Below are 27,577 nucleotides of genomic sequence, written 5' to 3'. Positions count from 1 at the left end.
CCAGAACTGGAGATTGAAGGTCAACCTACATCTCGTGAGACTCTGTCCAGATCTCGTGAGACTCTGTCCAGATCTCGTGAGACTCTGTCTCAAATAACAATAGCAGCGACACAGATAATTAAACCACAATTAGTGTGAAAAAGAAGTTAAGACAGAAGGCAGAAGAAAGGTGGGAAGAAAATAAGAGAAACACACAGACAGGAAAGGAAAGGAGGATCAAGACTGGGATGGGGACAGGTTCAGAGCGGACACAAGGTAAAGACACACAGAGAAGATGATATCCACAGGCCAAGGAGGGGCCACAGAGGAAACTAGAACCATGCTGACACCCTCATCATAGATTTCTACTTCCTGTGATTAAGAGAAAATCAAGGTATGCCATTTTAGCCACCCAGCCTGATAGTTTCGCGGTAGCCTTAGCAAAGGAATATCATTCCCTAGATTCCCTAGAAAGAGTGTCCCAGAGTGATGCAATAGTGCACTGAGCCAAGACATGGAAAGACTTAGCAAACGATATGGAATAAGAAGATTTAGCAAACGATATGGAATATCGTTTAGCAGATTTAGCAGACTGTATTAAAGGGAAAAGGACATTGTGATCCTTTTTTGCTTCAGTTAATTATCCTATAAGCTACAGAACTGGAGCCTTCTGAGACACAGAGTCTGTCTAAATTAACTACCTAAGATAAAGAGCCCCTGTGCAGTCGATGTCATCGCAGTCCATAGACTCCAAAATGTTGAGTGAGCACGAACTTTAATTTTTAATTGTAAGACAAAATGTATTTGATAGCATTTACACCCTGATTTAAGGACAAGACACTTCTGAAGAAAATGAATATCATGAATTATGTAGCTCAAACACTTCTTAGAAAAAGAATAAAAGGAAGTTATGTCCTTCCTCATGGCTCATTAAAGAAATTATGGAAATTAGAGAACCTGACTATGCAAAGCAAGAAGCCCGAGGCGTAGACTTCAGTTGGTCAAGGCAGATGGCAAATGTGCCTTGTTTGAGCTCAGTTGTTCTAAGCCTGGATTGTACATTGGAATCACTTGGAATATTTCTATATAACCAATGCCCAGATTCCCACCACCAAAAATTCAGTAGGTCTGGGACAAGGAGACAAGGTCATTGCCCATGGTAGCCTTAAGTGTCTAATTGCCAGTTAAGAATGATTCTATTAAATCCATGTAGCTTAGAAACAAGGCAATTTCCCCCCCATTTTCTCTTTATCAAAAGAACTATGCTCACTGTCAAGTGCCTTGAAACTGGCCTTTTAATGGCCAGTCAATCCATTTGTTCCAGGGGAAGCAACAGAAGTCAGCAAGTCACCATTAGGAACTGCATGTCTGTAACACTGATGCTGCAGAAGCAGTGGTTCACAACCTGTGGGTCGCAGCCCCTTTGGGAGGGGAGTCATAGATCAGATATTTACATGCTGATTCATAACAGTAGCAAAATTACAGCTTTGAAGTAGCAACTAAATGATTTTATGGCTGGGCATCCTCGAAACGTGAGGAACTGTATTAAGGTGGTCACAGCATTTAGGAATGTTGAGAACCATTGCTGTAGAATCATGGGACAACTCTAGAGGAGCTTTATAGTGACAGCTGTACCCGATGAAGACAATTTCTAGTAAAGGAGGCTGTGATGAGTAGAGACAAGTGTCAGAATGGAGGGATGGGAAGCACATCCTAGCTGTACCTTCAGTTTGTGGAGGGTTTTAGTCAACTCCTCACCAACCCTGCAACCAAGCAGCTTCTCACACTGTGGCACCTAGGTCTCCGAGCTGCACCCTCATCACCTCAATCTACGTGCTCATTTGGGTGCTTCTTATGAACACTTATCAACAAATCAAATGGTTGGAAATTCCCGACTGGCGGGAAGCCCTTTGTAGTTGATTTCTACAAGTGCAGTTTTCCAAACCTCTCAACTGTATTCTCTTGTCAGTTAAAAACAATATAGAGCCAGAGAGATGGCTCACTCTGTGGTAAAAGTGCTTGCTCCCCAAGCTTGATAACCTGGGTTCACTCCCTGGAGTGAGGACTGACTCCTGAAAGTTGTCCTCTGACCTCTACAAATACGCTGTATTATCTGGGCACCCATAGACACACATAATACATACATACATACATACATACATACTACATACATACATCATCATCATAATGACAACAACAGCAACAACAACAACAATAATAATAATAGTTCAGTTCAAACATACTTCTACACTTAATCTTAGCCAAAAGGCAGAGAAGCGGTCAAACATACTTCTATTATCCAAGTAAATTAAGGAAATCTACTTTTTTTCCCCCTCACAGTCAAAAATGTAAACAACACATTTGAACCCTGAGTTCATGCACTCCCTGTATCCTCTTTTTTGTTCCATATATATCCTGTTATTCTTTGATAGTAAAGATCTATCTGACCATTTGTTTTTTAAAACCTATGATCAAAAATTAATCTGTCAAATGATATAAAATTTTCAAATAAAAAACATTCATTCTTATTGTTTCCCTGAACGGCCCAGTAGAACAGTCAGAAAGCCATAGTCTCGCTGAAATTAAAATGCAGGGCTTTGAGGCTTATTTGACACAGAATAATTATTCGTGTAGTCTGCTAGCCAAGCGTAGAGATTGCTAATGTCTGCCCTTGAGGGAAATGAACTGTATGAAAAATTGCAAGCAAACACGATCCAACTGTTCATACACAGAGAGGGTGCCGAAGAAATCCAAGTTCCCCTAAATTGCCCCAGGTCAGCATGTACTGCATCTCTTTTCCACCCATTAAAGTCATAAGCATATGAGCTTTTCGGGGGGTGGAGAACCATCATGCTTGCTCCACAGATGGTCAGCATCACATGTCACGTAATGGCTCAGCGCATCACAAGGGTACCATATAGAGACAGTGGGACACAGGACCCTGCAGCTCCACCTGCTTCATGCTTAGACCTGCATCAAGATGGATTTCCTTCATAGGAGCGGAGTGCTTTTTATTCGTCATCTGCAGGAGGACTACCGGACTTACTATGATTTTCTAAATTTTATGTCCAATGTTGGAGACCCCCGAAATATCTTTTCTATTTACTTCCCACTTTGGTTTCAGTTGAATCAGACTGTTGGAACGAAGATGATATGGGTAGCGGTCATAGGGGACTGGTTCAATCTCATATTTAAATGGTAAGACTTCTGTTTTGTTTTATCTTTCCTAAAACTTATCCTTAAATTTGTAGTCTTAGCTTAATGATCACATTTCAGGTGCATGTACCTTGACACAGAAATCTTCCAAACAAACTGGTTACCTTGAAACACCAGATTCATAAGTAGAACTTACAGAAAGCATAGAAATACATACTTTGAATTTCACACTTAACACATATGCTATGATTAACCAAGAAGATAGCAGTACAACTTAGTTAGTTTCTAAGTTCCATTTTGATAGTTCCAGTCGAAGTACCCAAAGCATCCACAGGACTTCCCTGATTATGGGAGACAAGTGTTCCCAAACTCCAGATACTACCATGCTCTTTCATGATGAGAGACCAGGACTCAAGTTATTTAAGGGTGTTTTAATTATGAGCTTTTCCCCTTGACTCTTTACTTGAGGTGTTTTTAAAAAAAAAAAAAAAAAAAAAAAACAAGAATTGTGAGTCTCCACTTAGCCAGCTGTTGTATTTAAGTACATATGAAATTCATATTTGTTTACTCACAGGATATTGTTTGGCCATCGTCCTTACTGGTGGATACAAGAAACTGAGATTTATCCAAATCACTCAAGCCCATGTCTTGAGCAGTTTCCTACTACGTGCGAAACAGGCCCAGGTAAGCAGTTAAAGAAGCCTCACGTTACTGAAGGGAGTCACGATTAGCATCCTATAATCATATGATATCTAGGACCTCAAGGAAAATGTCATGGGTAAGGATGCTTAAGATGTATTGTAAAAATTGCTACTGAGGAAGGAAAGAAATTTTATGAATTACCAAATTCTATATTGTTACTTGTGAAAGATTAGGTGGGAAGAACACTTCCCAAATCATTTTATACTTGGGTATTTATTGTTTTGGAGAGATATAATGGTTGGGTATGAAAACAAACAAACAAAAAAATAAAAACCAAGAAGCTAGAACAAATTCCCCAAGAACTACATTAGGGTTCTAGAAACATTGATTCGTCTGCTGCTCAGCAGCTTCGTGGCCCTGGCTCTTCTGAGAATCTCACAAATAAGGAAGAGACAGATGTCTCATAAGAGAGGCGAAGACTTCCTTGTACTCCTGCTGCCAGAACACATGGCCTCTAACATTCTTTTTCACTCTTTATTGTTCTTTATTGTGTACCATGTTAGTAGAGCTTCCTAGTCCTACTAACTTTTTAACTTAGAAGACCCTGTGTATTAAGTATAACATCTATAGTGTAGAAGTCAACTTTAAGAGAGTAAAAAGTTCATGTATATTCATATATACGGGACAATGCTATTGCTTTAGCCTGTGTGAAAGGGTTGTCTTATGCTATGTCATAGTTGTAGAATTGGTGCCATTAGACAGTCCTTTGAAACAAACCTTAAATGTATGAGCTCCTAATGAATTTTCTGAATATCTTCCTTTGCTTCCATAAAAGTATACATACATCTTTCACAGCAGTTATACTATCACAGTTAATTCTTTAAATATCTGGCTGCTCAGACTGTATGTTCTATTAGCCAAGGATTAAATGTGTTTCAGATTTATATGAGATAAATAGGTGGGTGGATCAATGGAAAACCGGGGAAGTGGCTGAAATGCTCATTTGCTTTATCCTAAAACTTTGTGAAATGTTTTTCACAGGGTCTGGAATGAGAGAGAAAGAATTCCTACAGTAAATTTTATGTTTAACAAAAAGGGAGGGGGGCTGGCCCTTTGTTTTCCAAGATAATCTGGTATTTAACCTGGGTGACTTTCTACTAGGTGAAAAGTTATGTGCCATGTCTAAGTGGTTAAAAATAGAACTAACGGGCTGGTGAGATGGCTCAGTGGGTAAGAGCACCCGACTAATCTTCCAGAGGTCCAGAGTTCAAATCCCAGCAACCACATGGTGGCTCACAACCATCCATAACGAGATCTGGCGCCCTCTTCTGGAGTGTCTGAAGACAGCTACAGTGTACTTACATATAATAAATAAATATTAAAAAAAAATAGAACTAACAGTACAGGAAAGGCATCCATGCTGGCACTAGGAAAGGCCTGAGAGTGGGTGGGTTTTGTCAAGATTCGCACCCCCTTTAGTGTCTTTGTAGATTTGGATTCTCCATTGTTTGGCAAAGCTTCTCACTGCAGTGGCCATCAGATGCGCATTCTGGGTTCTGAATACACACAGCAGTTGTTTGTAAGTCAATTAGTAAACCACAGGAAGAACACTGGCAGCCTGGCAGCTTAAGGAAAAATACATTGATTCAAGATCCAGGATAAGCACTTCAATTTTCTTGTCAATTGAAAACAACATAAAGAAGAATACAATTGTGTTAGATTTGGGCACAACTACCCACATTCTTAAATCACTGTACTGAGTATGTTGATATGCAGAATTCAGTCAGCTTGAAACTCTGGAGAAGGGTGTGTGTGTGTGTGTGTGTGTGTGTGTGTGTGTGTGTGTGAGAGAGAGAGAGAGAGAGAGAGAGAGAGAGAGAGCATTCTTATTAAAGAAAGTTAGGTAGCATTACATAGAGTTACGGCTGATTATGTAAGTCCATGGTAATCAGACCTTTGCGTGGCCCCATTACATCACGATGGAATCGTCTGAGAAAATCACACTTTAACTCTTACCATTATTATCCATGTTATAAATGAGCAAGAGTGGGACACTCTGGGACCAAGAGGAAAGATAGATATTTCTAGCAATTTTCACTCTGTTTCTTCCTTCTATTTTTTTGAAGTGTTTTTGAAATGGTGAACTTGAGTCTCAAAAGGACTCAGTTTGTCTTATTTTTATCTACTTCTATGCAGTACATATAACCTATGGGTTTGTTTGTTCGTAATTTTCATGACAAATATGCAATCCTAGTGTCTCATCTGTGATCCTGATAATTAACCACCTTTTGAACAAATGATGCTCATTGCAGGAAGTCCATCTGGCCACGCAATGGGTTCATCGTGCGTCTGGTATGTCATGGTAACAGCTGCCCTAAGCTACACCATCAGCCGGATGGAGGAGTCCTCTGTCACTCTGCACAGGTCAGCTTGCTCCAGCTTCTGAAGCATTGGCAAGACAGCGCTGAGCATGTGAGGTCGTTAGTAAACATTCATTTGAATACATTTACAGTTTTTCAACAAAATGTGCTTATTCGATTCTTTCATAGCCCATGCAGCAGAATGAGTGGAAAATGAATATTCTGCTTCAAGATAATGTTCTAATTAGCTCACAGCTATTACCACTTTTATAATTGAGTTGGAAATGTTTATCTGATTAATGATTTGCTAAATACGCCTTTGGGATTCCAAAATTCAATTATTATTTTTGGTACCTCATAAACAAGTCATCTAGAGTTGCATAAGGAAACATTTTTGCATACACATTCTCTTGCCTTAAGATTCACTTACATTTTTAAGGCTCATCGTAGCTCTCAAATGTATCCATTTATTTAGTAAAATTATGCTTCCTTCTTTGAATACCCAATGCTTTTAAGATCAGTAAAATATATTCTAGCTGTTAAAGTCTATGCAGTCTTTTTAATTAAAACATTCTAGAGGCAAAATTAGATTTGAATGTTTGACCTACTGCTAACAGATCTCTTAATGTGTAGAAGCATGTAGAACTTTAAGACAACTCACTATTTGTAGAAAGTGATATTTTTCTTCTGTACTCTTTTTGAAATTCATTGTAATTACAGTAATCCAAAACACCACTTTGTCATAAAGTATACAGTTTTGATTAGAAGCAGAAATGTGCAAAAATATTATGAAAATATTAAAATATGAGCAATTTTAAAAGAAAAATAAAGCTGTATTGAGTGTCAGGAATCCTCAAATGTTATGCTGTTGACAAGCTGGTCAAAAAACTCAGTTACAGAAAGAAATTTGTCAATACTTTTCTTAAATATGGCATACAACCATGCCAGTATATAACATTTCTTTTAAAATAAAGAGTTGAAAACGCATTCTACTTCTTAAGAGTAGTCTTGAATAATGTAAGAAATAAGTCTGGGTGGGTCATTCTCCCCTCCAGTTAACAACCTTAAAAAACATTTTTATTCTAAAACATATTCCTATTCCTTTGTAATGTTTGTAACAGCAATACTTTCTTCATTTCTAAAAATTTAGAGAGTGGGGGCTAAAGAGATGGCTCAATGGTTAAACGCACTTGCTGAAGCTTTCAATGGACCAAGGATTCTGGGGAAGGTCCCAGACCCCACGTGATGGCTCACCATTCATAATAGCAGTTCCAGGGGATCTGACACCCTCTTCTAGCCATTAAAGGCACCAGCCACAAACACACACACACACACACACACACACAAAGTGTTTATACATACATGCAGGCAAACACTCATGCACATAAATTAAAAAATAAATGGGTGCCTACACTTTACCTTGATGTTCACAAGCCCTTATTAATGCTTCTTCCATTTGCCTACCTCTTGTCTGATAGACTCATCTCTTTTTGTTTGTTTGTTTGTTTTTGTTTGTTTGTTTGTTTGTTGAGACAGAGTTTCTCTGTATAGCCCTGGCTGTCCTGGAACTCATTCTGTAGACCAGACTAGCCTCGAATTCAGAAATTCGCCTGCTTCTGCTTTCCAAGTGCTGGGATTAAAGGCATGCGCCACCACACCTGGCCTAACTCATCTCTTTTTAGGTGTAACCTTTGGTCTTGCTAGAACTAAATTTTGGTCTGGTTGTCAACAATAAAAAACCTAAAGATTCATGGTACTAAATACAGCTGTTTTTTTTAATAAGCTGTTTCATTTTAATATTTCATATGTTTTTTGTATATTTCTGCTTCTAATTGAATGTATACAGTATATTTTCTTGTTCCATATTTTCTGTTTCTCATAAAATGATTAGAGCCACTGAGAGCCGGTGAGTTCACAGACCATGAGGTCACGGGCTCTGTAGAACGTTCGTGAGCTTTTCACCTGGAGGCTGGCCTCTCCTGTGTTGTCTTCAAACAAAGAGAAGCTGAGAATGGAGGGCAGAGAGGAAGCCCAATGATAATGCACAAAACCCTATATGGTTTGTTCTTGATTATTCTGATACTAATAGTTCCCCCACACTTGAAATTCTCTTGTCCCCTTTTCCTTATTTCAAGGTTATCAAAATGCCTTCTCTAAAATTAATATTTATAATAATTTTTTGCAAACTTCTTGATACTGATCTCCTCTCCCCCAGCTTCTCTCAGATCCACCACAGCTGCTTTACCAACCCAATTTTGGGTGTTTCCCCTGTCTCTCTTTACCTCTGTCTCTGTCTCTCTTTCTCATTGTCTCTGTCTCACTGTCTCTCTCTCTCTCTCTCCCTCCCTCCCTCTCTGTCTGTCTGTCTGTCTTAAACTCATCAAGGGCAATTGTGTTACTCAACTGTTCTTGGATGTAGAGCCTGACCTAGCAGACATGGTCGACATACCAGGCGTCTGTCTCACTCTTAAACAAACAAACAAACAAACAAACAAACAAACAACCTAACTCTCCCCTCCCAGTGGCTATCAAATGCCAATAGCTCCTCTGTTGGAGCAGGACCTCATGCTTACGTCCCTCTGCCTTATACTGGGACTTTGACTAAATAGCTCTCTTTTAAACTTCATTAATATCTTAGGAACTAGGATTTTGGAATGTGAAGTCCCACATGCAACCCATTGAATCCTATGAATCCTATAAAAGCATGTTCAAGGAGAAAGACTCTGGAATTGTGTTACATCACACCTGGAAGATTCCTGTAGGGAAGAAGAGCAGGTTTCGCCCACCTAACTTTATAGGTGTTACAAAGTCTTTGCTACTCACACTTGTATCCATTCTTCCATCACAGACTGACCTGGTCCTTTCTGTGGAGTGTTTTCTGGTTGATTCAAATCAGCGTCTGCATCTCAAGAGTATTCATAGCCACGCATTTCCCCCATCAGGTCATTCTTGGAGTACTTGGTGGTAAATATAGCCTCTTATATTCAGTCGTGGTACTTCACTTCACTTTGTTTGCCGCTTTGTAGCGTCAGACTCTCCCGGTCATCAGCTTTGGTTTCAGAGGTAGCTGAATCAAGTCACGAACACAAATGCTACCATGGGGGCTTCGGTGATTTAATAAGACCTGTCTCATGAGCCTCTCTGCACAGGCGGACACAGTCTGTCTCCATGGTGCAAATGGAGAACTGTGTGACAGACGAGCTTTTCTGAGGTGTAACTGAAGTGGTCATCCAAACCATCATGTGCCTCCATCTTCTTTTGGGGGACCTCATAAGGACCCTGAAACCCACAGCCAAGACACTCGGTTGGAGCTAAGTTCTTATTTCATGCTTGGCTTAACCTCACCAGCTGGCAGCTTTGTATTGCTTAGTGTTCTGCCTGCAAAATGGGTTGTCACTCAGTGCTTCTGACTTTTGATTTATCCTTCTTGGCCAGTGTAGGTAGTTGAAAGACTATGGGACTAATCTGTTTTCAGTTTATGTCTTAAAACACTTTAGGAAATTGTTAGAACCTGGGTGTCTAAAACCCTCCCAGGTGCAGAGAGGAGGGATTCCTGAAGGCACTCAGGGTCACAAGCTCATGTCAGTATCTCTTTCCAATCCCCAGGGATGCTAGTAGCCGAGGCCTTTGAACACACTCCAGGAGTCCGCATGGCCAGCTTGAGCGTGTACCTGAAGACCGACGTCTTCCTCTTCCTGTTTGCCCTCGGCTTTTACCTGCTTCTCCGACTGTTCGGCATTGACCTGCTGTGGTCTGTGCCCATCGCCAAAAAGTGGTGTGCCAACTCAGACTGGATTCACATTGACAGCACGCCTTTTGCTGGACTCGTGAGAAACCTCGGGGTCCTCTTTGGCTTGGGTTTCGCCATCAACTCAGAAATGTTCCTTCGGAGCTGCCAGGGAGAAAATGGCTCCAAGCCGAGCTTCCGCTTGCTCTGTGCTCTGACCTCATTGACCACAATGCAACTTTATCGCTTCATCAAGATCCCGACTCACGCGGAACCTTTATTTTACCTGTTGTCTTTCTGTAAAAGTGCGTCCATCCCCCTGACGGTGGTGGCTCTAATTCCCTACTGTATACATATGTTAATGAGACCCGGTGAGGAGAAGAAGATTAAATAGAGCTGCAGTGCCCCTTGGTCCCAGGATCACCTACTTCCTGTTTTCCTCAATAGAGCCACAGCACAGAGACTGGGAGCATCTCTACAGAGGTCACACCATGATGGCCAAAGGTCCTGCTCCACCCACAGACATGTTTAGTCTGCTTTCCAAGTGGCATTTAAAAATAACAGTATTTAACCAGAAAGTCCATATTTTCTTGACAAAACTGACAATACGGTAACATATGAGAGATGGTATAGCCCATGTAAAGACAGTTGACAGGGGCTGGATGCTTACATTCCAGTTAGCAGAAAGACTCCTTTTAATCATAGTATTTAGCACTCAACAAAACCCCCAGGAGCTGATGTTTCTATCATCTTAAAGCCTGGCTACTTCGGGCTCCTGTGGACCTCTTAGAAGTGACCATGGTCAACTTTTACTTCTAGGAGTCAATTCTTTCAAAATTCTCATGTATCAGATAAGGAAATAGAGGTTTGTTCAGATCAAGTAACTTGACTGCAATAATGCCGGGTTGGAACCAGAGTTGGAACACAAGGCTTCTAATACATATCTCTATAAGAATGCTTTCTTTCTTTATTTTTAGGGAGTTTAAAAAAAAAAGAAAAGAGCAAATGCATGTATTTAAAGTCTATGATTGCCATCTAAGACACCCATGTTTTCAGAAATGGCATTGGGATGCTACATTCTGCTTGACTTATGCCCAGAGTACAGTGTCCAGGCTAGCAATGGCTGTATATATTTCAATAAACCTTGCTAAAAACAACCCACTGGATTACTGTTCACCAGAAAAGCCTCATCTCTTCACTGGGGCATCCCCATGTTTTACTTCTAAGAGTCAAGTCTGTCAAAAATGAGGATAATCAATGTTGGGAGCTATTAAGACAACTCTTGATCTCTGAATTGGGCCTCACCCCCCAAGAAGAAAAAGGGGTCAAAAGCGGGCCACTGACACACGGAGCCCTACCGATTCCGAGAATGTTCCAGCCCTAAGCCGTTGTCCTGACCACACCCTGATGCCACCAAGTTCCTGCTTCCCCATGTAGCTGCCAAAAGAAAGAATTTCTATTGCCCCCCCTCCCATAAGTACTTCTCCTTTTGCTTGTATTGCCCTACCCCTCCCACTGATAAGTATCTGTACTTCCCCTTTTGCTTGTGCATTTAAGCCTTGGACCTTTTTCAATAGATTTGGGACCTTGATACATTCCAGAACGGTTTCCGTGTCGTTATTCGTACAAGGCCCTTGTCCCTCTCTATCCCCCATTTGGTTCTTAGGAGGAGGTCCCCTCGAGACCCTCGAATAACTGGACCTGCTGGACGGGTCAAATCAAATTCTTCTACCTAAGAAAAAAATGATTAAATACTAGTGCATCGGACTAATCTCTGTGCTTTACTTCAGAAAAGTATTATTTATGGGCTATTAACATACACCAACTTTTCAGTGAGACTTTTTTTCCTTCCCTCGTTGAAATTCTAGACTCATTTGATAACTGTGTCTTTCTGATCAAGTTCAAAGTGAGTCTGATTGGCCTGTGATCTACTGCAATGCTGTAGGTAACTCTTCTCAAGAATACTATTGATGAGTTAGCTGCTTTAGGGGATGATTGATTAAATAGGTCATCAATGTGTATGAAAACACACCAGTTGAAGGAAAGGCTATTTGATAGTAGTCATGGAAAATAATATATCTAACAGCTAATTATTGGCAGCTTTCCAAGTGTAATTATAGAAAATGAACTATTGCTTTTCCAAGACACTTTAACTAAGGTTCTCTTTTTTAACAGGCAATGGATTCCTAAGCAAAACAAAACAGAGTGAAAAAAAAAAACCTTTTACTTCAGAATAAATCTATCCCATGTTGGTTGGAGCACTGGAGCAAAAGAAATAGAACAGGATGGTTCTTGCTCATTTCTTCAGTGCTCTTTCCCATTGTCCCCATAAGGCTACCGTAGTCCTCAGCATATTGTGTTCTTTCTGCCCAGTCCCATCTGCAAATGTAAGAGGCCTGCTTCCCTCTGAGCCTTTTTTCAAAGCTTCCTGTAGAGTCAATAATCTTGAATCCTCTATCCCAGTACATTCTGAGCCTGCTTTTGCCTGAGCTGGGACTGAGGGGGCTGTGCCATCAATAGCTAGGAGATTCTGTTGATGTGCCCAGCTCTACCACACACTCCCTGTAGCTTCCCGCCCATCGAGGAACTTTCTTCAGCTACTCCACACAGCTGTCTGTTAGATGGCATGTGATCCTCAGAGGAGAAATGGGAATGAGGCACAGCTTATTTTCAATAATTAATCTCCAACAACTCTACCCCTGTCTACCATGAAGCCTCAGAGTCCCTAGTGAGGAGATTTTTCTTTCTCTCTCGCTGATGTCTCCTGGAGGAATCCACATGGAGGCAATTTGCTTTTGTGATTGGAATTGCTTAGGCAGCAAGGGAAACAGCGTTGTATGGCCTTGGAGAAAAAATGCCTGATTTAAATCATGATGAAGAAGACTTCGGCTTCCAATTTATTCACAAGAAATAAGCAAAATGAGCTCATTTGACTTACGGATATCCATCTAGTCAAACCGTCTACACATCTGCATATTCAAGAGAAAAAAAAATGCCAGTATCATGAGCTGCCAGGATGATAAAATCTAGACAAGTGACTTGGGAAGCTGCTCCAATCAAACACGCATTTGAAAAGAAACGCAGGGGAATTTATTATTGCTTTTTAAAACTAGCTACCAGGAAGACTGTTGAATCCCTTTCTTTGGGCAGCCTATTGATTGAACTTCTCCCTTAGAAGGTTGAGTTGGTGCCATCTCTGTGGGTTTGGCCCTGCAACAGAGAGCTCAAAAATGCTATAAGACATTTTTGAAATCCAAGAGCATTGCTCTAAATATTACAGATCCAAATTTTTAACATAAAAAAACATTTTAAACATTTTAATTCATTAAATATATCCAAACTACTTTCTCCAGCAATTTTTAATTAAACTCTTTAGAATGATAAAGATATTTGTTCTGTATTGACCATTATGCTCTTAAAAGGCAGCTAATACAACCAAAGAAGGGTGTTATAAAATGTTACTTCTTCTTTTGTTTGTTTGTTTTTTGGTTTTTTGAGACAGGGTTTCTCTGTGTAGCCCTGGCTGTCCTAGAACTCACTTTGTAGACCAGGCTGACCTCGAACTCAGAAATCCTCCTGCCTCTGCCTCCCAAGTGCTGGGATTAAAGGAGTGCACTACCATTGCCCAGGAAATGTTACTTATTCTTAATTAACTTAAATACGTGTCCAGTGGCTGCTGAACTGGGTTTTACAAGTACAACCCTATAGTGTTGGTTTTTTTTTTCTCTTGAAAACAAAGCAAAACAAAATTTATATTGTCTCCTATCTCAAACTGCTGTAGGTGAGGCAGAGAGTCTATAGCAGGTTATCACTGGGCTTTGCAGCATTTTCAAGAGATACCTCCATTAGTGCAAATCCCGTCTCCTTGACTTCACCCTGGGAGCTCTGGCCACACTGGTCTCCCTGAACTCAGCTTTCCTGCTCCAAATTGAGGAGGCTGGGTTCATCCTCCCTGCATCATGTCTTGGGAATCTAGTGGCAACAAAACTGTGTGTTTTACCCACAATTCATGACTGTACTCAGGCTAACTGGAAGACTTACTGACCATGTTTTCCCAATTTAGCATATGCGTATGTCTGATAGCAGCACTTCTGTGGTCATTCAGAAACTAGTTACAAAAGCTCTCTATGTATCCAGGTGCCTTGAAGACTTTGCCCTCACTGATGGCCTTTGTCTCTTTGTAAATCATGAATAGCTTTTCAGATGAATACCTGAATCTAATGTTGCCTAGGAACTAGAGAGCCATCCTTAACGTTTCCCTTATCTTTAATGTATCAACTGACAATTCCCCCATAAAGGTCAGGTTATGCTACTCTGTTAATATTTTAATGTCCCCACCCGGTTTCCGTTAAAGGAACATGAATGGTAGAAAGATCTAGAAGCAAACCACAACTCATGAGAACAATTCTAAAAATAAATGCATCATTTTGGGCTCTGCAAAAGACAAGTGCAGTTTATTGAATGTGAGGCTGGTTTGTAAAGAGTACTAATTACTGTCTTTGCTGTCCTAAATCACAATAACGATTTAGAAGAAACCACGTCTCATTTCTTTATGCAGCAGAGAGGAGATCTCTCTAAAGTAGGGAGAAAACTCAACGACTGACCGAAGCTACAAAGGTTAAGCTACAAAGGTTAGTGCGAAACCAATTAATCTTGTTCTGTTACGAGTTCTTAACTTCTTAGTATTTTCTCTTTGTCCTGCAACATTTTGCCATGTGATCTCTGAAGAGAATCTGTCTTCAGTTCAGAACTGTGTTGCTTCCTCAGAGAGGCATCCAGGACAGGGCAGGGAGATGAATAAATATGGCCTCTGGAGTTCTGCTGGATTAGGGTCCTCAGTCTTAAGGGATTTTTCTCTTGCTGTGAAGAGATAGCATGACCAAGGCAACTTATAAAAGAAAACATTTTCATTTTCGGACCCATAGTTCCAGAGGCTGAGAGTCTGTGGCCATTATGGGGGGAAAGGGAGGCAGGGGCGCCGGGGAGAGTATGGCAGCAGGCCAGACAGCAGCTGACAAGTTCCATCTGATCCCACAGTCATGAAGCAGAGGGGTGGGAGACAAAGCAGAGATAGAGAGACAGTGAGAGGTGGGGGGAAAGGGAAAAAACACTAACTGGGAATGCCATTGGCTTGGACACTTCAAAGCTGACCCCCATCGTGTACCATCAAGGCCACACCTAGCCCTTCCCAAACAATCCCCCCAACTTTGGACCAAGCATTCAAAATTGAGCCTATGGGGGCCATTCTCATTCAAACCACATTGATCTTATTCACTTCTTCCCTCCCCTAAGCTCTTCCAGATCCACCCCCACACCTACCTTGACCTTCTGCCTGGCTTCCCTCAATAATGGACTGTAACCTGCAAGCCACATAAACCCTCCTCCGGCCCCAAGTTGGTTTTGGTCAATGGTTTATCATGGTGACAGAAAACAGATTACGACACCCATTGAGTGAATCCAATTTCTGCTCCCCCTCTACTCTTAATTGTGGGGCCATCCATTGGAGCCTGCTCAGTGGGTCACGGCCATAAAGGAAAAATGACTTTTCTTCACGTAGAAGGAATAACTGTTCATAGTTCCTCAGTTGTGGGTGGGGTCCGTGAACCACACCTAATTCTCCCCCATGCTAGGATGTTGACTGGCTTGATCATGTACAAACAACCACACCAGCTGTGACTTCTTGAATACAGTGGTCGTGCCATGTCCAGGCTTTTGTCCCAATCTTCAACATCTGACCCTTAGAGTCTATCTACCTCTTCCTCCTCAATGGCCCCTGAGCTGTGGGGGACAGGCAGCTTGCTGTAGATGTCCCATTTGTGTCTAAGCACTCTACAGTCACTTGTTCTCTGAACTTGAGTCAAGAAGCAGCAAGGTGATAGCAAATGAGGCCTGGTTATAACCTTCAAGCTTATCCCAACTCACCCCACATTATCCACTTTCTCCAGCTAGGGCCCATCTTCTAAGAGTTCTATAACCCCCCCCCCCCCCCACACACACACACACCCTGAATTTACAAACTGAGCTTTCGGGGACATTTTAGATTCAAACTGTAACACTTCCTCAAATTCCTCCTTTTTTTTGTTCTTGTGAAGTACTCTCTTGGTGGAAGACTTAAAGAGGAACTGTTGTTCATTTCTCTATAAAAAGGAAGAAGAAAGATGGTATGAATGGCTGTAGCAAATATATTAAATCATAGATACTGTTTTAATTTTACTTAATGAGATGAACAAAGCTATAAATTCTAAAAAGGACTGTAATCCAATTCAGAATTTGCTCCTTTGTAAACAATTTTGGATCAATAAAATACATTTTGGCCTTTAAAACACTCTATGCCAATTAAAATTCAAGTTTTATGGCTATAAAAGGAAATACGTGAAAATGTGAAATAATTCAGCTGATATAACGAGGCAAAATTATTAACATGAGACTATCCATATTCACACTCACTGATTGTTCTTATAATTAAATTCCCAATTCCATTCTTCTTGGACTCCTTAAGTTGGAAATTCTTGCTGGAAGGGATACTTAGCAGATACAGAAAATACTAGGCTGAGTGAGAAGAGGGGACATTTTGTAGGAAGTGGGGTTAGAGATGTTTGCTGTGTGAGGAAAGTGACTGTGCTTGAACTAGTGTTTTCATAAGTTTACAGACTATACATCTCTCAACCACTGGCTATCAAATATCAATTGGTCAGGCCTGAACACATACATACATACAAGTATCAAGATATAGACTAGGCAGGGTGCATTTATGTATTTAGAAATATATATATATATACATACATATATATATACACATATGTATATATCAACAATTAATTTTTAAAAGTCCTTGAATTTGAAAGAGAGTTGGGGAGATATATGGGAGGGTTTAGGTGAAGGAAAGAGAGGAGAGAAGTGATGTAATTATACCTGAAAAATTAAAAACAAAGTCGTATTTTGATTTTCCATGCTATTGAAATGTGCTTCTTGAAAGTATCACAACTCTACCAGTTAATTGCATGATGCCAAGATATTTGAGGATGACCAAGTAAGGGAATATTAGAAACTAGTTTAAAAAACTGCTCAACAATCACTTGAGGGTCTAATTGAGCTTCTCTTTTCTAACTCGTCAACCATCCACTTGACATTAATCAAGTGCCTTTGGGTGCTAGAGGTATAGGGATGAGGGCATGCCCCGTGCCCTGGGGAGGGTCCAATTGGCTCCTGGTTATCTGCTGTAGCTCTAAATAGATCCTAGGGATACCTCTAGCTTGTGGACTTGAGAGAACTGAATTGAGACCATAGCTGGCTATAAGTTGATTGGTGACATGACTGCTCATCTTTGTAGTAGGCTAGCCTCTCAATTCTGTCCTCTCCTTCATATACTTTCAATTGTTTATAACCTTTAGATAGACTACAGATGTTCTCAAGGTATGCCCAATATACTTAATGAGGGCTAGAGAACATAACAGTCATAGTTCCAGCATATCATGTGAAGTACTTAATTAACAACTTCTTTTATTTAAAGCAGGGGAGGTGAAATATTTTTTGAAACACCACTAAAATAAGCTCCAGGAACGTCCATCATCCTTTCCATAGTAGAAATCTGCAAACAGATGAACTGGTTTCTCATTTAAATTAGTAACTTTACGGTCTCTTTGAAAATCAGACATGACAGTTCATGCGAATAATTTTAGCACTTAGAGATTAAGGCAAGAGGATCATGAGTTCCAGGCAATCTGAGATATGGAGACAGTTCCTGGGAAACTCAGTTAAATAGCTAGAACCTATCTCCAAATTCAGAAATAAAAGTAAAACTCATTTTAGAATACCTCTTGATATAAAGGTCTATTTCAAGGTCATTTCAGGATAAAATCAATTAGTTTTCTTCATATTTATTCTTCAATATCATTATTAATAAAATTCTGTTTTAAAACTGTGTTTATTCATTCTTAACAATGACAAAAAACTGCTCCAGGGCCTTCTATAAAGTGAAATGTGCCTTTTTCTCCTTTAGTGAAGAGGTTGAGAAAAGTAACCAAGGCTGATGAACTAGCTGGTGACTATACAGGAATCAGGCTCAGTCTTCTTGTTCTGCTGTGGAAGTGTGCCATAGCCTTTGTCCAAGGATGGCTGCCTGCATCCAGGCAAGAAGGGAGACAGCTGTTTTTCCCTGCTTAGACTAAATTTTATTTAGGAAGAGAAAACCCACACAGAGACTAGTGCCTGTGTTTCATAAACCAGACAGGATTGCCTGACCTTCTCTAGCTGCAAGAGATTCTGAAAAGGTAAAGACATTCTAGACTCTGGAATAGAGAAAAACAATGTAGCCAATGAACAGCACCTGCCATGATGCCTTCATATCTAACAAGGAATGTACTATTGTATCTGTCCTCTACAACCTGCTGAGCTCACGCTAACATAATTAACATAAGACTCTGTAATTTACAAAATACTTTACAGTCATATTGAAATAATTATTGGATTTTTCAACTTTTGTGAAAATTTAAGACCTTGCTTATCTGTACTTTGATTCTATACCTCATAGAGTGGAACCCTATACTCTCAGTTAATGAACACAATGTTTTTGTTGTTGTTGTTTTGTCTTTGTTTTTTTTTCTTTTTCTTTTTTCTTCTTTTTATTTTCTTTTTGTATTCTTTCATGGCAAAAATGTCCACATTAGTAACTATTGGGATTTTTTTTCCTGTTTCATCTTGAGTGGAAATGTCTCTTTTTCTACAGATATTCTGTTGCTCTTAGATTTATCTCTTTGCGTCTGAGAGTAAGAATTGCACCTGAATTATAGAAAGGAGAAAACTCTCAATTCCCCAACCCCCTATATATTCCTCTTTCCTTTATCAGGCACATTTCGTCCTAACTCTGATTTATTCGGTTGAGTAGCTGCATCCCAGCAGCTACCCATGCCAATCACGTACACCCTGATTACTAATTATGAGCCTTAGGATACCATACAACTCACTAATGAGCACATTTTAATGCTGGCCAGTGCTAATTAGATGATAATCATGTGCATTATTTTATTTACAGTCTATCCATTTAAATTAATTGGGCATTTACTTGAACACAGTTTGAAAGAAATTGAAATTGGGTTTAGTTGTTTATTGAAGTTCCTTTCACTTGCCATCTCATGCAGGTGATATTACTCACTTGTTCTCAAAAATTCAGGAAAAAAAATAGAAATAAATATAATGCCTGTTTTACAGCGGTGCCTGTGTCTATGCAAATTGATCTCAAAGTGTGCATGGAAACAGCAATGAGATTCACAGTTCTTTTTAAAATCTCTGCTGACATCTTCCTGTGGCCTGATTACTGAGAGATTTGCATGCATAAGAATGCAATATGTGCATATATAATCAACCAAACCCTTAGGTAAATGTATGAGATTATATCCAAAGCCAACCCTGGGAGAATGTTCTGATTATTTTTCTGTTTTTAAAAAAATAACCTTTTAAAAAATATATATATGTATTTCTTTAGTGTGCATATATGTCCGTGTATGCACACACATGTGTACATGCATACCCACAATCACCTTTGTGCACATACACATGTACCATGGCATGTGAATGGAGGTCAGAGAACAACTTGTGGAAATAAATTATGGTTCTCTTCTTCTACTATATGGGATCTGAAGATCCAATTCATGTTGTCAGCTTGGCAGCAAGTGGCTTCACCCACTGAGCCATCTCACAGATCCATTGGTATTTCTTAAGATTGAAAGCTTAAATTTAACCCTTCAAGAATAAATGGCAAACGATTCTTAATTGGGATCCAATGTATTTTCCTGTACTAGGGCACCATATCAAATATTTCAGGCTCCCACTTGTAAAAGAGGACCCCATTGCTGAAAGCTGCATGTTTGTGGGCAGCTCTAAATTGCAGGTGTTCTCTGGCTGAGACACTTTCTCCCATGCACATGCAGAGCAGACACGAGCAGTTAGAGTCCGAAAGGCTTTTGGACAAAAGAATCTGCAAGTCAATTGTATCATTAGGTTTCTTCTACTGCTGTGTGATAAACACCACATCCAGAAGCAACTCATTCAGTCCGTCCATTCCCTTTTATTGATTACTTAGAATTACTTTATTTAAAAAGACAGCCTTGATCCACTCTTGAACGCTCCACAGATACCTTTCTAAGAAACAGGCAGCCTCCCAGCAAACAGCCTGTCCTCGAAAGATGCAAGCCTAAGCAAGTGAGTTGCATCCTTCCTGGTTCAAGAGTTAAGGATGAGCATGTGTCACTTATTCCGGCAGTTCTTTTTCCCTGTTCTTTTCCGTAATTAGAGGCATCCCCCCACCTTCTGCAGACTTCCCCAGCATGGCAGCTTTCAGCAGTTCCGGACCTTGCAGGTCGACCTGCTAACTCACCTTTGTAGTTATTTACCAGGAAACCCTGAAAGACAAATAACAGCAGCAACAATAGTATATTCCAAAATATCTCAGCTCAGTCTTCCTCTGTAGATGGATATTCATTTGTTGAGCATGGGAAGATGAAGTGACAAGCAGGATGGACGTGGTGGTTGTGGTGGTGAGAGATGGAAGGAGGGGAGATGCTCAGTATGGTCTGTGTGAACCAGGCCCCAAGCCATTCTGAGATTCAATTTTTTTTTCTATTTTTTTCTTTATTTTTATTTATTATGTGTAAGTACACTGTAGCTGTCTTCAGACACTCCAGAAGAGGGAGTCAGATCTCCTTATGGATGGTTGTAAGCCACCATGTGGTTGCTGGGATTTGAACTCCGGACCTTCGGAAGAGCAGTCGGGTGCTCTTACCCGCTGAGCCATCTCCCCAGCCCCCGAGATTCAATTTTTTAAAATTTCTTTTATCCTGAGCTTTTTTGGTGCAGGCATGTGTGTATATGTGTGTGTGTGTGAGTGTGTATGTACGTTTGCAGATGTGTGTATGTGTGAGTATGTGCATGTGTGTTTGTGTGTGTGCATGTGTGTGCAGATGTGTATATGTATGTGTGTGTGTATATGTGTGCATGTGTGCATGTGTGTATGTTCATTTTTGTAGAGAGACTGAGTTGGTACACGTCGTTGAGCTTTATGATACGATAGTGTGTGGCTGGGAAATTTTCCTTGCTATTTCCTAAGCATCAGATGGCCTCTCATTTTATACTGCTGTATTTTGTATTGTTTTGTGACACCAAGACCCTAAGCCTTCAGTATGTAGTGGTATTCTGAAGAAAATGACGAACATAAATGCTTTTCTACTATGTTTTACTGGATTTCTATGTAACAACTTAAGAAGCTGATGCATTTACATTCCATGGGTCCAATTGCTTGAGCCAGGGTCCTTCTTTGATCTCCTGCCAGATGAGGGCGGCTGTGAGATTTTCCCTTCATCTCTAGTTTTATACCCAGTCCTTTGAGGCTTGTATATGACTAACCCCTTCAGCGTATTTTGTATCCCTTCGCTCAAACCTGCCTGTGGGCAAGAGAAGCAGTAGCTAGTGTTCTTCTGGAGCTGAGGAAGGGCTGCCAGCCGGCTGCAGGAGTAGGCTGTGCACCTGAAAAATCTACACAGGCTTTCAGCTCATTCTTCTAACTTTGGGCCCATCTGCCCCTCTGCCCCCTCCTTCCAGAAAGTCCCAGAGACTTTTGCATCATAGCCTTTTCAGGGGTCTATGGTAGGAAATAGGAAGCCTGTAGGCTTTGCCTGGCTAACAGATTACATGGAAATTTTCTCTTGTCTTCAAAATCTATCGCTACGAATTTAGTTCATATTTTTTCTACGTTATTTTGAAATTTTTCTTTATTCCTGAGGCTGCATGCCTTCTGTGATACCATAAGAAGTGGTATTCTGAAGAAAATGACAAACATAAATGTTTTTCTACTATGTTTTACTAGATTTTAATGTAACAACTTAAAATTCCGATGCATTTTCATTGCTTGCATAGATTTCCTAGGAGTAAGGGACATCAGGTGACATGGTGGCAGGGAATGAAAAGTAGAAGCCCTGGTAAAGAGTCCCTGCTCCACACTAGCAGATCCACTGTAGTGTATCGTGACAGTAGCACCCTGAGCCTTCCGTCTAAATCATCACCCCTGACTGTCAACCTCTACTTCTCCTTATCTCTCCTTTGGCCTCCCTGAGCCTAAGAGATTCCAGAATGGGAACATGTTCCTCTCCCTACTCACGGGTGTCAGAGGTAAATACATTTGCTTCCCTATAGAAAACAAACAAACTTTTTAAATTAGAAACTACCAGCAGCCGCAAGTTCTTAGCTCTTGACCTTGAGCTGGCTCAAACAGTTGAGTCCTGATTACAGAGCAGACTCAGTATTCAAGGAGCTCTCCCAAATGCAAAAGACAACCCTCTGTCCTAAGGAGGACTCCATGCTCTCTGTCACCAAGTCCTTGATGGAGACAGGGACCAGCTCCTACCCAGAGTAGCACTGAGTGATAGATAGGCAGCTGCTTGCCCTTGGACTTGGTCTCACAGTGACTCTGGGTTCTCTCCTTCCTACATAGACATTTCAAACTGAGATTATTACTGAAAGCCACACAAGATTAGTTTGGATGCCAGTGGATACTTCTGTCTGTAAAGCATTAATAATTCTCTGTAGAGCTATGACAACCCGCAGCCCTCCTGTGCTTGGCACATCATTATCTGTATGTAAAGGTCTTCAGTCAGGGTCAATTAATGGGGGCTCCCGTGATGACCAGCTTGTAGTAGGCCCCCTTCTGGTCCATCAGTTTCTTATGGGTCCCTTTTTCAATCACCACTCCTTGTGACATGACGGCGATGATATCTGAGTTCTGGATAGTAGACAAGCGATGAGCAATGACAATACAGGTCCGACCCTCTCTGGCTTTGTCCAGAGCAAGCTGCACTGTCTGTGGAAAGAAGATGGGAAGTCAACACAGACACAGGGTTGTTCCCAGCCCACCCCTGGGAGAGGCTATTGAAAATACCACCTGAGTAACTGTGTACTTGGTGATAACTCTGAAAGAGTGGTGACTTATACAGTACAACCATGCTTTATTGAAATTGCAGCCCCTGGGCTGAGAAAGTTCCGTGAAGCAAGACTGAGCCGAATATCATGTCACTACGCAGTTCCACAACAATGGATTGTCTTGTTTACTAAGATAACACCAAGGAACAAAACAGGGCAGTTAATCATTTGCGACACTCCTCCTCACCAAGGGCACTTTAGCTCTCGCCAGAGTGGATTCTCCTGCTTAAAGATGTAGATCATAAATTCTGAATTCCTTAGTTGTTCTCCCAATTACCTGTTCTACTGTGGAAACTCCACTTGGCTCCCGCCTCCTTCTAGGTCTTGTGTACAGACTGCTTATTCTGTCATAAAACTTGAACACTATCAAACATGTTATGTTTTACAGGTGATCTAAACTGTCATAATTTAAGAAAACTAACTATTTTCCTTTGAAAAGTATCATTTAACCTAAAGAATCTTAGAGAACAATTATTTAAGTTTTTTTTTTTTAAATTGGAGTGGCCCATTAGTCTATTATTTTAGATCATGTCTTTTGCTTCTAAAACGCTGTCTGTTTCTACTATAAATGAATAAGACAAGTGAAAAATTGTGTCATTTTGTACGTACAAAGCTTCCAGCAAAGACTCATCTCTAGTAACCAGGGAGTTTAGAAGATTAACACAGGTAATGTTCCTTCTGTTTCTATTTTGTGGAATAGTTTGAGAAGTATTGGTATTAGGCCTTCTTTGAAGGTCTGTATGATGGTTTGTATATGCTTGGCCAAGGGAGTGGCACTATTAGGAGATGTGGCCTTGGTGGAGTAGGTGTGTCACTGTGGGCATGGGTTTAAGACCCTCATCCCAGCTGCCTGGAAGTCAGTCTTCCACTAGCAGCCCTCAGATAAAGATGTAGAATTCTCAACTCTGCCTGCACCATGCCTACCTAGATGCTGCTATGCTCCTACCTTGATGATAATGGACGGAGCCTCTAACCTGTAAACCAGGCCCAATTAAATGTTGTCCTTTATAAGATCTGCATTAATCATGGTGTCTGTTCACAGCAGTAAAACCCTAACTAAGGCAGTCTGATAGAATTCTGAACTAAAATGATCTGGCCCTGGGCTTTTTTTGGAAAACTTTTAATGACTGCTTCTATTTCCTTAGGGGTTATGGGACTGTTTAGATGGTTTGTCTGATAATGATTTAACTTTGATACCTGGTATCTGTCTAGAAAACCACCCACTTCATCTAGATTTTCCAGTTTTGTTGAGTATAGGCTTTTGTAGTAGGATCTGATAATTTTTTTTTTAATTTCCTCAGTTTTTGTTGTTATGTCTCCCTTTTCATTTATGATTTTGTTGATTTGGATACTGTCTCTGTGCTCTCTAGTTAGTTTGGCTAAGAGTTTATCTATCTTGTTGATTTTTTTCAAAGAACCAGATCCTAGTTTTGTTGACTCTTTGTATAGTTCTCTTTGTTTCTACTTGGTTGATTTCAGCCCTGAGCTTGATTATTTCCTGTCTACTCCTCTTGCGTGTGTTTGCTTCTTGTTCTAGAGCTTTCGGGTGTGCTCTTAGGCTGCTAGTGTAAGCTCTCTCCAGTTTCTTTTTGGAGGCACTCAGAGCTATGAGTTTTTCTCTTAGGTCTGCTTTCATTGTGTCCCATAAGTTTGAGTATGTTGTGCCTTCATTTTCATTAAATTCTAAAAAGTCTTTAATTTGTTTCTTTATTTCTTCCTTGACCAAGTTATCATTGAGTAGAGCATTGTTCAGCTTCCATGTGTATGTGGGCTTTCTGTTGTTTTTGTTGCTATTGAAGACCGGTCAATCTTAGTCTGTGGTGATCTGATAGGGTGTGTGGGATTATTTCAATCTTCTTGTATCTATTAAGACTTGCTTTGTGCCTGATTATATGGTCAAGTTTGAAGAAGGTACCATGAGGTGCTGAGAAGAAGGTATATTATTTTGTTTTAGGGTGAAATGTTCTATAGGTATCTGTTAGATCCATTTGGATCATAACTTCTGTTAGTTTCACTGTGTCTCTGGTTAGTTTCTGTTTCCATGATCTGTCCATTGGTGAGAGTGGGGTGTTGAAGTCTCCCACTATTATTATGTGAGGTTCAATGTGTGCTCTTTACCAATCCTACATCCAATAGAGGGCTAATATCCAATATATACAAAGAACTGTAGAAGCTAGACTCCAAAGAACTAAATAACTCTATTTTAAAATGGGGTACAGAGCTAAACAAAGAATTCTTAACTAAGGAATCTCGAATGGCCAAGAAGCAACTAAAGAAATGTTTAACATCCTTAGTCATCAAGGAAATGCAAATCAAAATGACCCTGAGATTCTACCTCACACCAATCAGAATGGCTAAGATCAAAAACTCAGGTGACAGCAGATGCTGGCAAGGATGTGTAGAAAGACGAACACTCCCTCCATTGCCAGTGGGATTGCAAGCTGGTAAAAACACTTTGGAAAACAATCTGGCGGTTCCTCAGAAACCTGGATATAGTTCTACCTGAAGAGCCAGCTATATCACTACTGAACATATACCCAAAAGATGCTCCAACATATAACAAGAACACATGCTCTACTATGTTTATAGCAACTCTCTTTATAATAGCCAGAAGCTGGAAAGAACCCAGATGTCCCTTGACAGAAGAACGGATACAGAAAATGTGGTACCTTTACACAGAGGAGTACTACTCAGCTATGAAAACAATGACTTCATGAAATTTGCAAGCAAATGGATGGAACTAGAAAATATCACCCTGAATGAGATACCCAGACACAAAAGAACACACATGGTATGTACTCACTGATAAGTGGATATCAGCCCAAACGCTCAGAATACCCATATTACAACCCACAAACCATATGGAGCTTAAGAAGGAAGACCAAAGTGTGGATGCTTTAATCCTACATAGAAGGGGGGACAAGATAATCACAGAAAGTAGAGGGAGGGAGGGACTTAGGAGGGGGAGGGAAAAAGGTGGGAGGCAGGATCAGGTATGGGAAGGGACAGGAGAGAAGTACAGAGAGGGTCAGGAAATTGAATAGAAATATGTAGCAATGGGGGATGGGGAAGTGGGGTTAGCTACTAGAAAGTCCCAGATGCCGGAGAAGGGAAAGCCTCCCAGGACCCAATGGGGATGTCTTTAGTCAAAATACCCAACAAAGGGGGGAGAGATCCTGATGAGACCACCTCCAGTAGATAGGTATGGCCCCCAGTTGAGGGATGGGGCCACCCACCCATCTCAAAAATTTTAACCCAGAATTGTTCCTGTTTAAAGGAAAGACAGGGACAAAATATTGATCAGAGACTGAAGGAAAGGCCATCCAGAGACTGCCCCACCTAGGGAACCATCCCATCTGCAGACACCAAACCCCAACACTGATGCCAAAGAAGCACTTGCTGACAGGAGCCTGGTATGGCTGTTTCCTGAGAGGTTCTGCCAGCACCTGACTAATACAACACAGATATTCATAGCCAACCATTGGACTGAGCCCAAGGACCCTACTAGAAAAGCTAGTGGAGTGACTGAAGAGCTGAAGGGGATTACAACCCCATAGGAAGAACAATATCAGCTAACTGGACCACCCAGAGCTCCCAGGGACTAAACCACCAACCAAAGAGTATACATGGAGGGACCCATGGCTCCAGATACATATTAACAGAGGATGGTCTCATCTGGTATCAATGGGAGGGGAGGCACTTGGTCCTGTGGGGTCTTGATGCTCCAGCGTAGGGGGCTGCCAGGGCAGTGAGGTGGTGAGTGGGTGAGTGGGTAGAGGAGCACCCTCATAGAGGCAGGGGGAAGGACAGATAAGATGGGCGGAACCAGGAAGGGGGATATCATTTGAAATGTAAATGAATAAAATGATTAGTTAAAAAAGAAAGAAAAAATTAACACAGACCTTTTCACTTTCTGTGTCTAGGGCAGATGTAGCTTCATCCAGTAGCAAGATTTTAGGATCTCGTACAATGGCCCGAGCAATAGCAATGCGTTGTTTCTCCCCACGAGAGAGTTGAGAGCCCTGGATCCCAACATTAGTTTCATATTTCTAGAAAAAGCATAACAAGTTTGAGAGCTACAGACAGCCACTGCTGTTTGGAGCCCACATCAAGAACTCTTCTATGAATTTACATTTTTTTCTTTTCTTTTCTTTTCTTTCTTTCTTTCTTTCTTTCTTTCTTTCTTTCTTTCTTTCTTTCTTTCTTTCTTTCTTTCTTTCTTTCTTCCTTCCTTCCTTCCTTCCTTCCTTCCTTCCTTCCTTTCTTTCTTTCTTTCTTTCTTTCTTTCTTTCTTTCTTTCTTTCTTTTAACTTAGAATGATTGGCTCCTGTAAAATATAACAAATCTAGCTAGAAATATTCAATACATGAAGTTTGTGCTGGGCAATGAGGGAAGTTATTCCCATCTCTGCATTCCTTTAAGGATTATATTTTTTGATCTCTTCTTGTATCCAACTAAGATCCCACATAGGAGATCTTCTTTGGTTTGAAATTCTTTGATTTCTAGACTTTTATCCAAAGATCTTTTACAAGATAGGCTAATCCCAGGGGAAGAGAGGCCTTCAACACCTCTCTGGTTGGCTCCTTCCCTTGAAAGAACATTCTGGGACACCCGTCTTGGTTTGAAGTTATACTCTGTTGATTACTGGTCTTCTGAACATCAGCAGCTTGTTAAATGTCTTTGAGCTACAAACTCACCTGCAAAATGCAGTGTTAGTACCCAGCATACATATTTACTGTGGATTTTT

The 27,577-nt window shown here is 40.6% G+C and overlaps 2 protein-coding genes across 3 annotated transcripts in view; one reads left to right on the top strand and one right to left on the bottom strand.

Moving 5' to 3' along the window:
• Nucleotides 1-2,868: 2,868 nt before the first annotated feature.
• On the top strand, nt 2,869-10,258 carry G6pc2 (glucose-6-phosphatase catalytic subunit 2). Of its 2 annotated transcripts, XM_021156890.2 has the most exons (5): nt 2,869-3,177; nt 3,710-3,819; nt 6,090-6,201; nt 8,986-9,101; nt 9,744-10,258. In XM_021156890.2, exons 1-5 carry the CDS (start codon nt 2,960-2,962, stop codon nt 10,256-10,258), a joined length of 1,071 nt encoding a protein of 356 aa, XP_021012549.1. In that variant the 5' UTR covers nt 2,869-2,959. The 2 variants fall into 2 exon arrangements, with proteins under 2 accessions (XP_021012549.1, XP_021012550.1); XM_021156891.2 differs by lacking the exon at nt 8,986-9,101 and having other exon boundaries at nt 2,960-3,177; nt 9,744-9,768.
• A 10,816-nt stretch (nt 10,259-21,074) lies between these two features.
• Nucleotides 21,075-27,577, bottom strand: part of Abcb11 (ATP binding cassette subfamily B member 11) — a 119,306-nt gene continuing 112,803 nt past the window's right edge. The window contains exons 27-28 of the mRNA XM_021182286.3: nt 26,733-26,879; nt 21,075-22,711 (exon numbers count right to left, since the gene is read on the bottom strand). Of these exons, the coding sequence (XP_021037945.1) occupies nt 22,511-22,711; nt 26,733-26,879 (348 nt within the window). The 3' untranslated portion in view covers nt 21,075-22,510. The remainder of the gene's footprint in view (nt 22,712-26,732; nt 26,880-27,577) is intronic.

Source organism: Mus caroli, unplaced genomic scaffold, assembly GCF_978045245.1.
Source record: "Mus caroli unplaced genomic scaffold, Mus_caroli_1 scaffold_2, whole genome shotgun sequence".
Lineage (NCBI taxonomy): Eukaryota > Metazoa > Chordata > Mammalia > Rodentia > Muridae > Mus > Mus caroli.
Note: the sequence above shows the minus strand (reverse complement) of the source record. Positions and strands in the feature narration are given on the sequence as shown.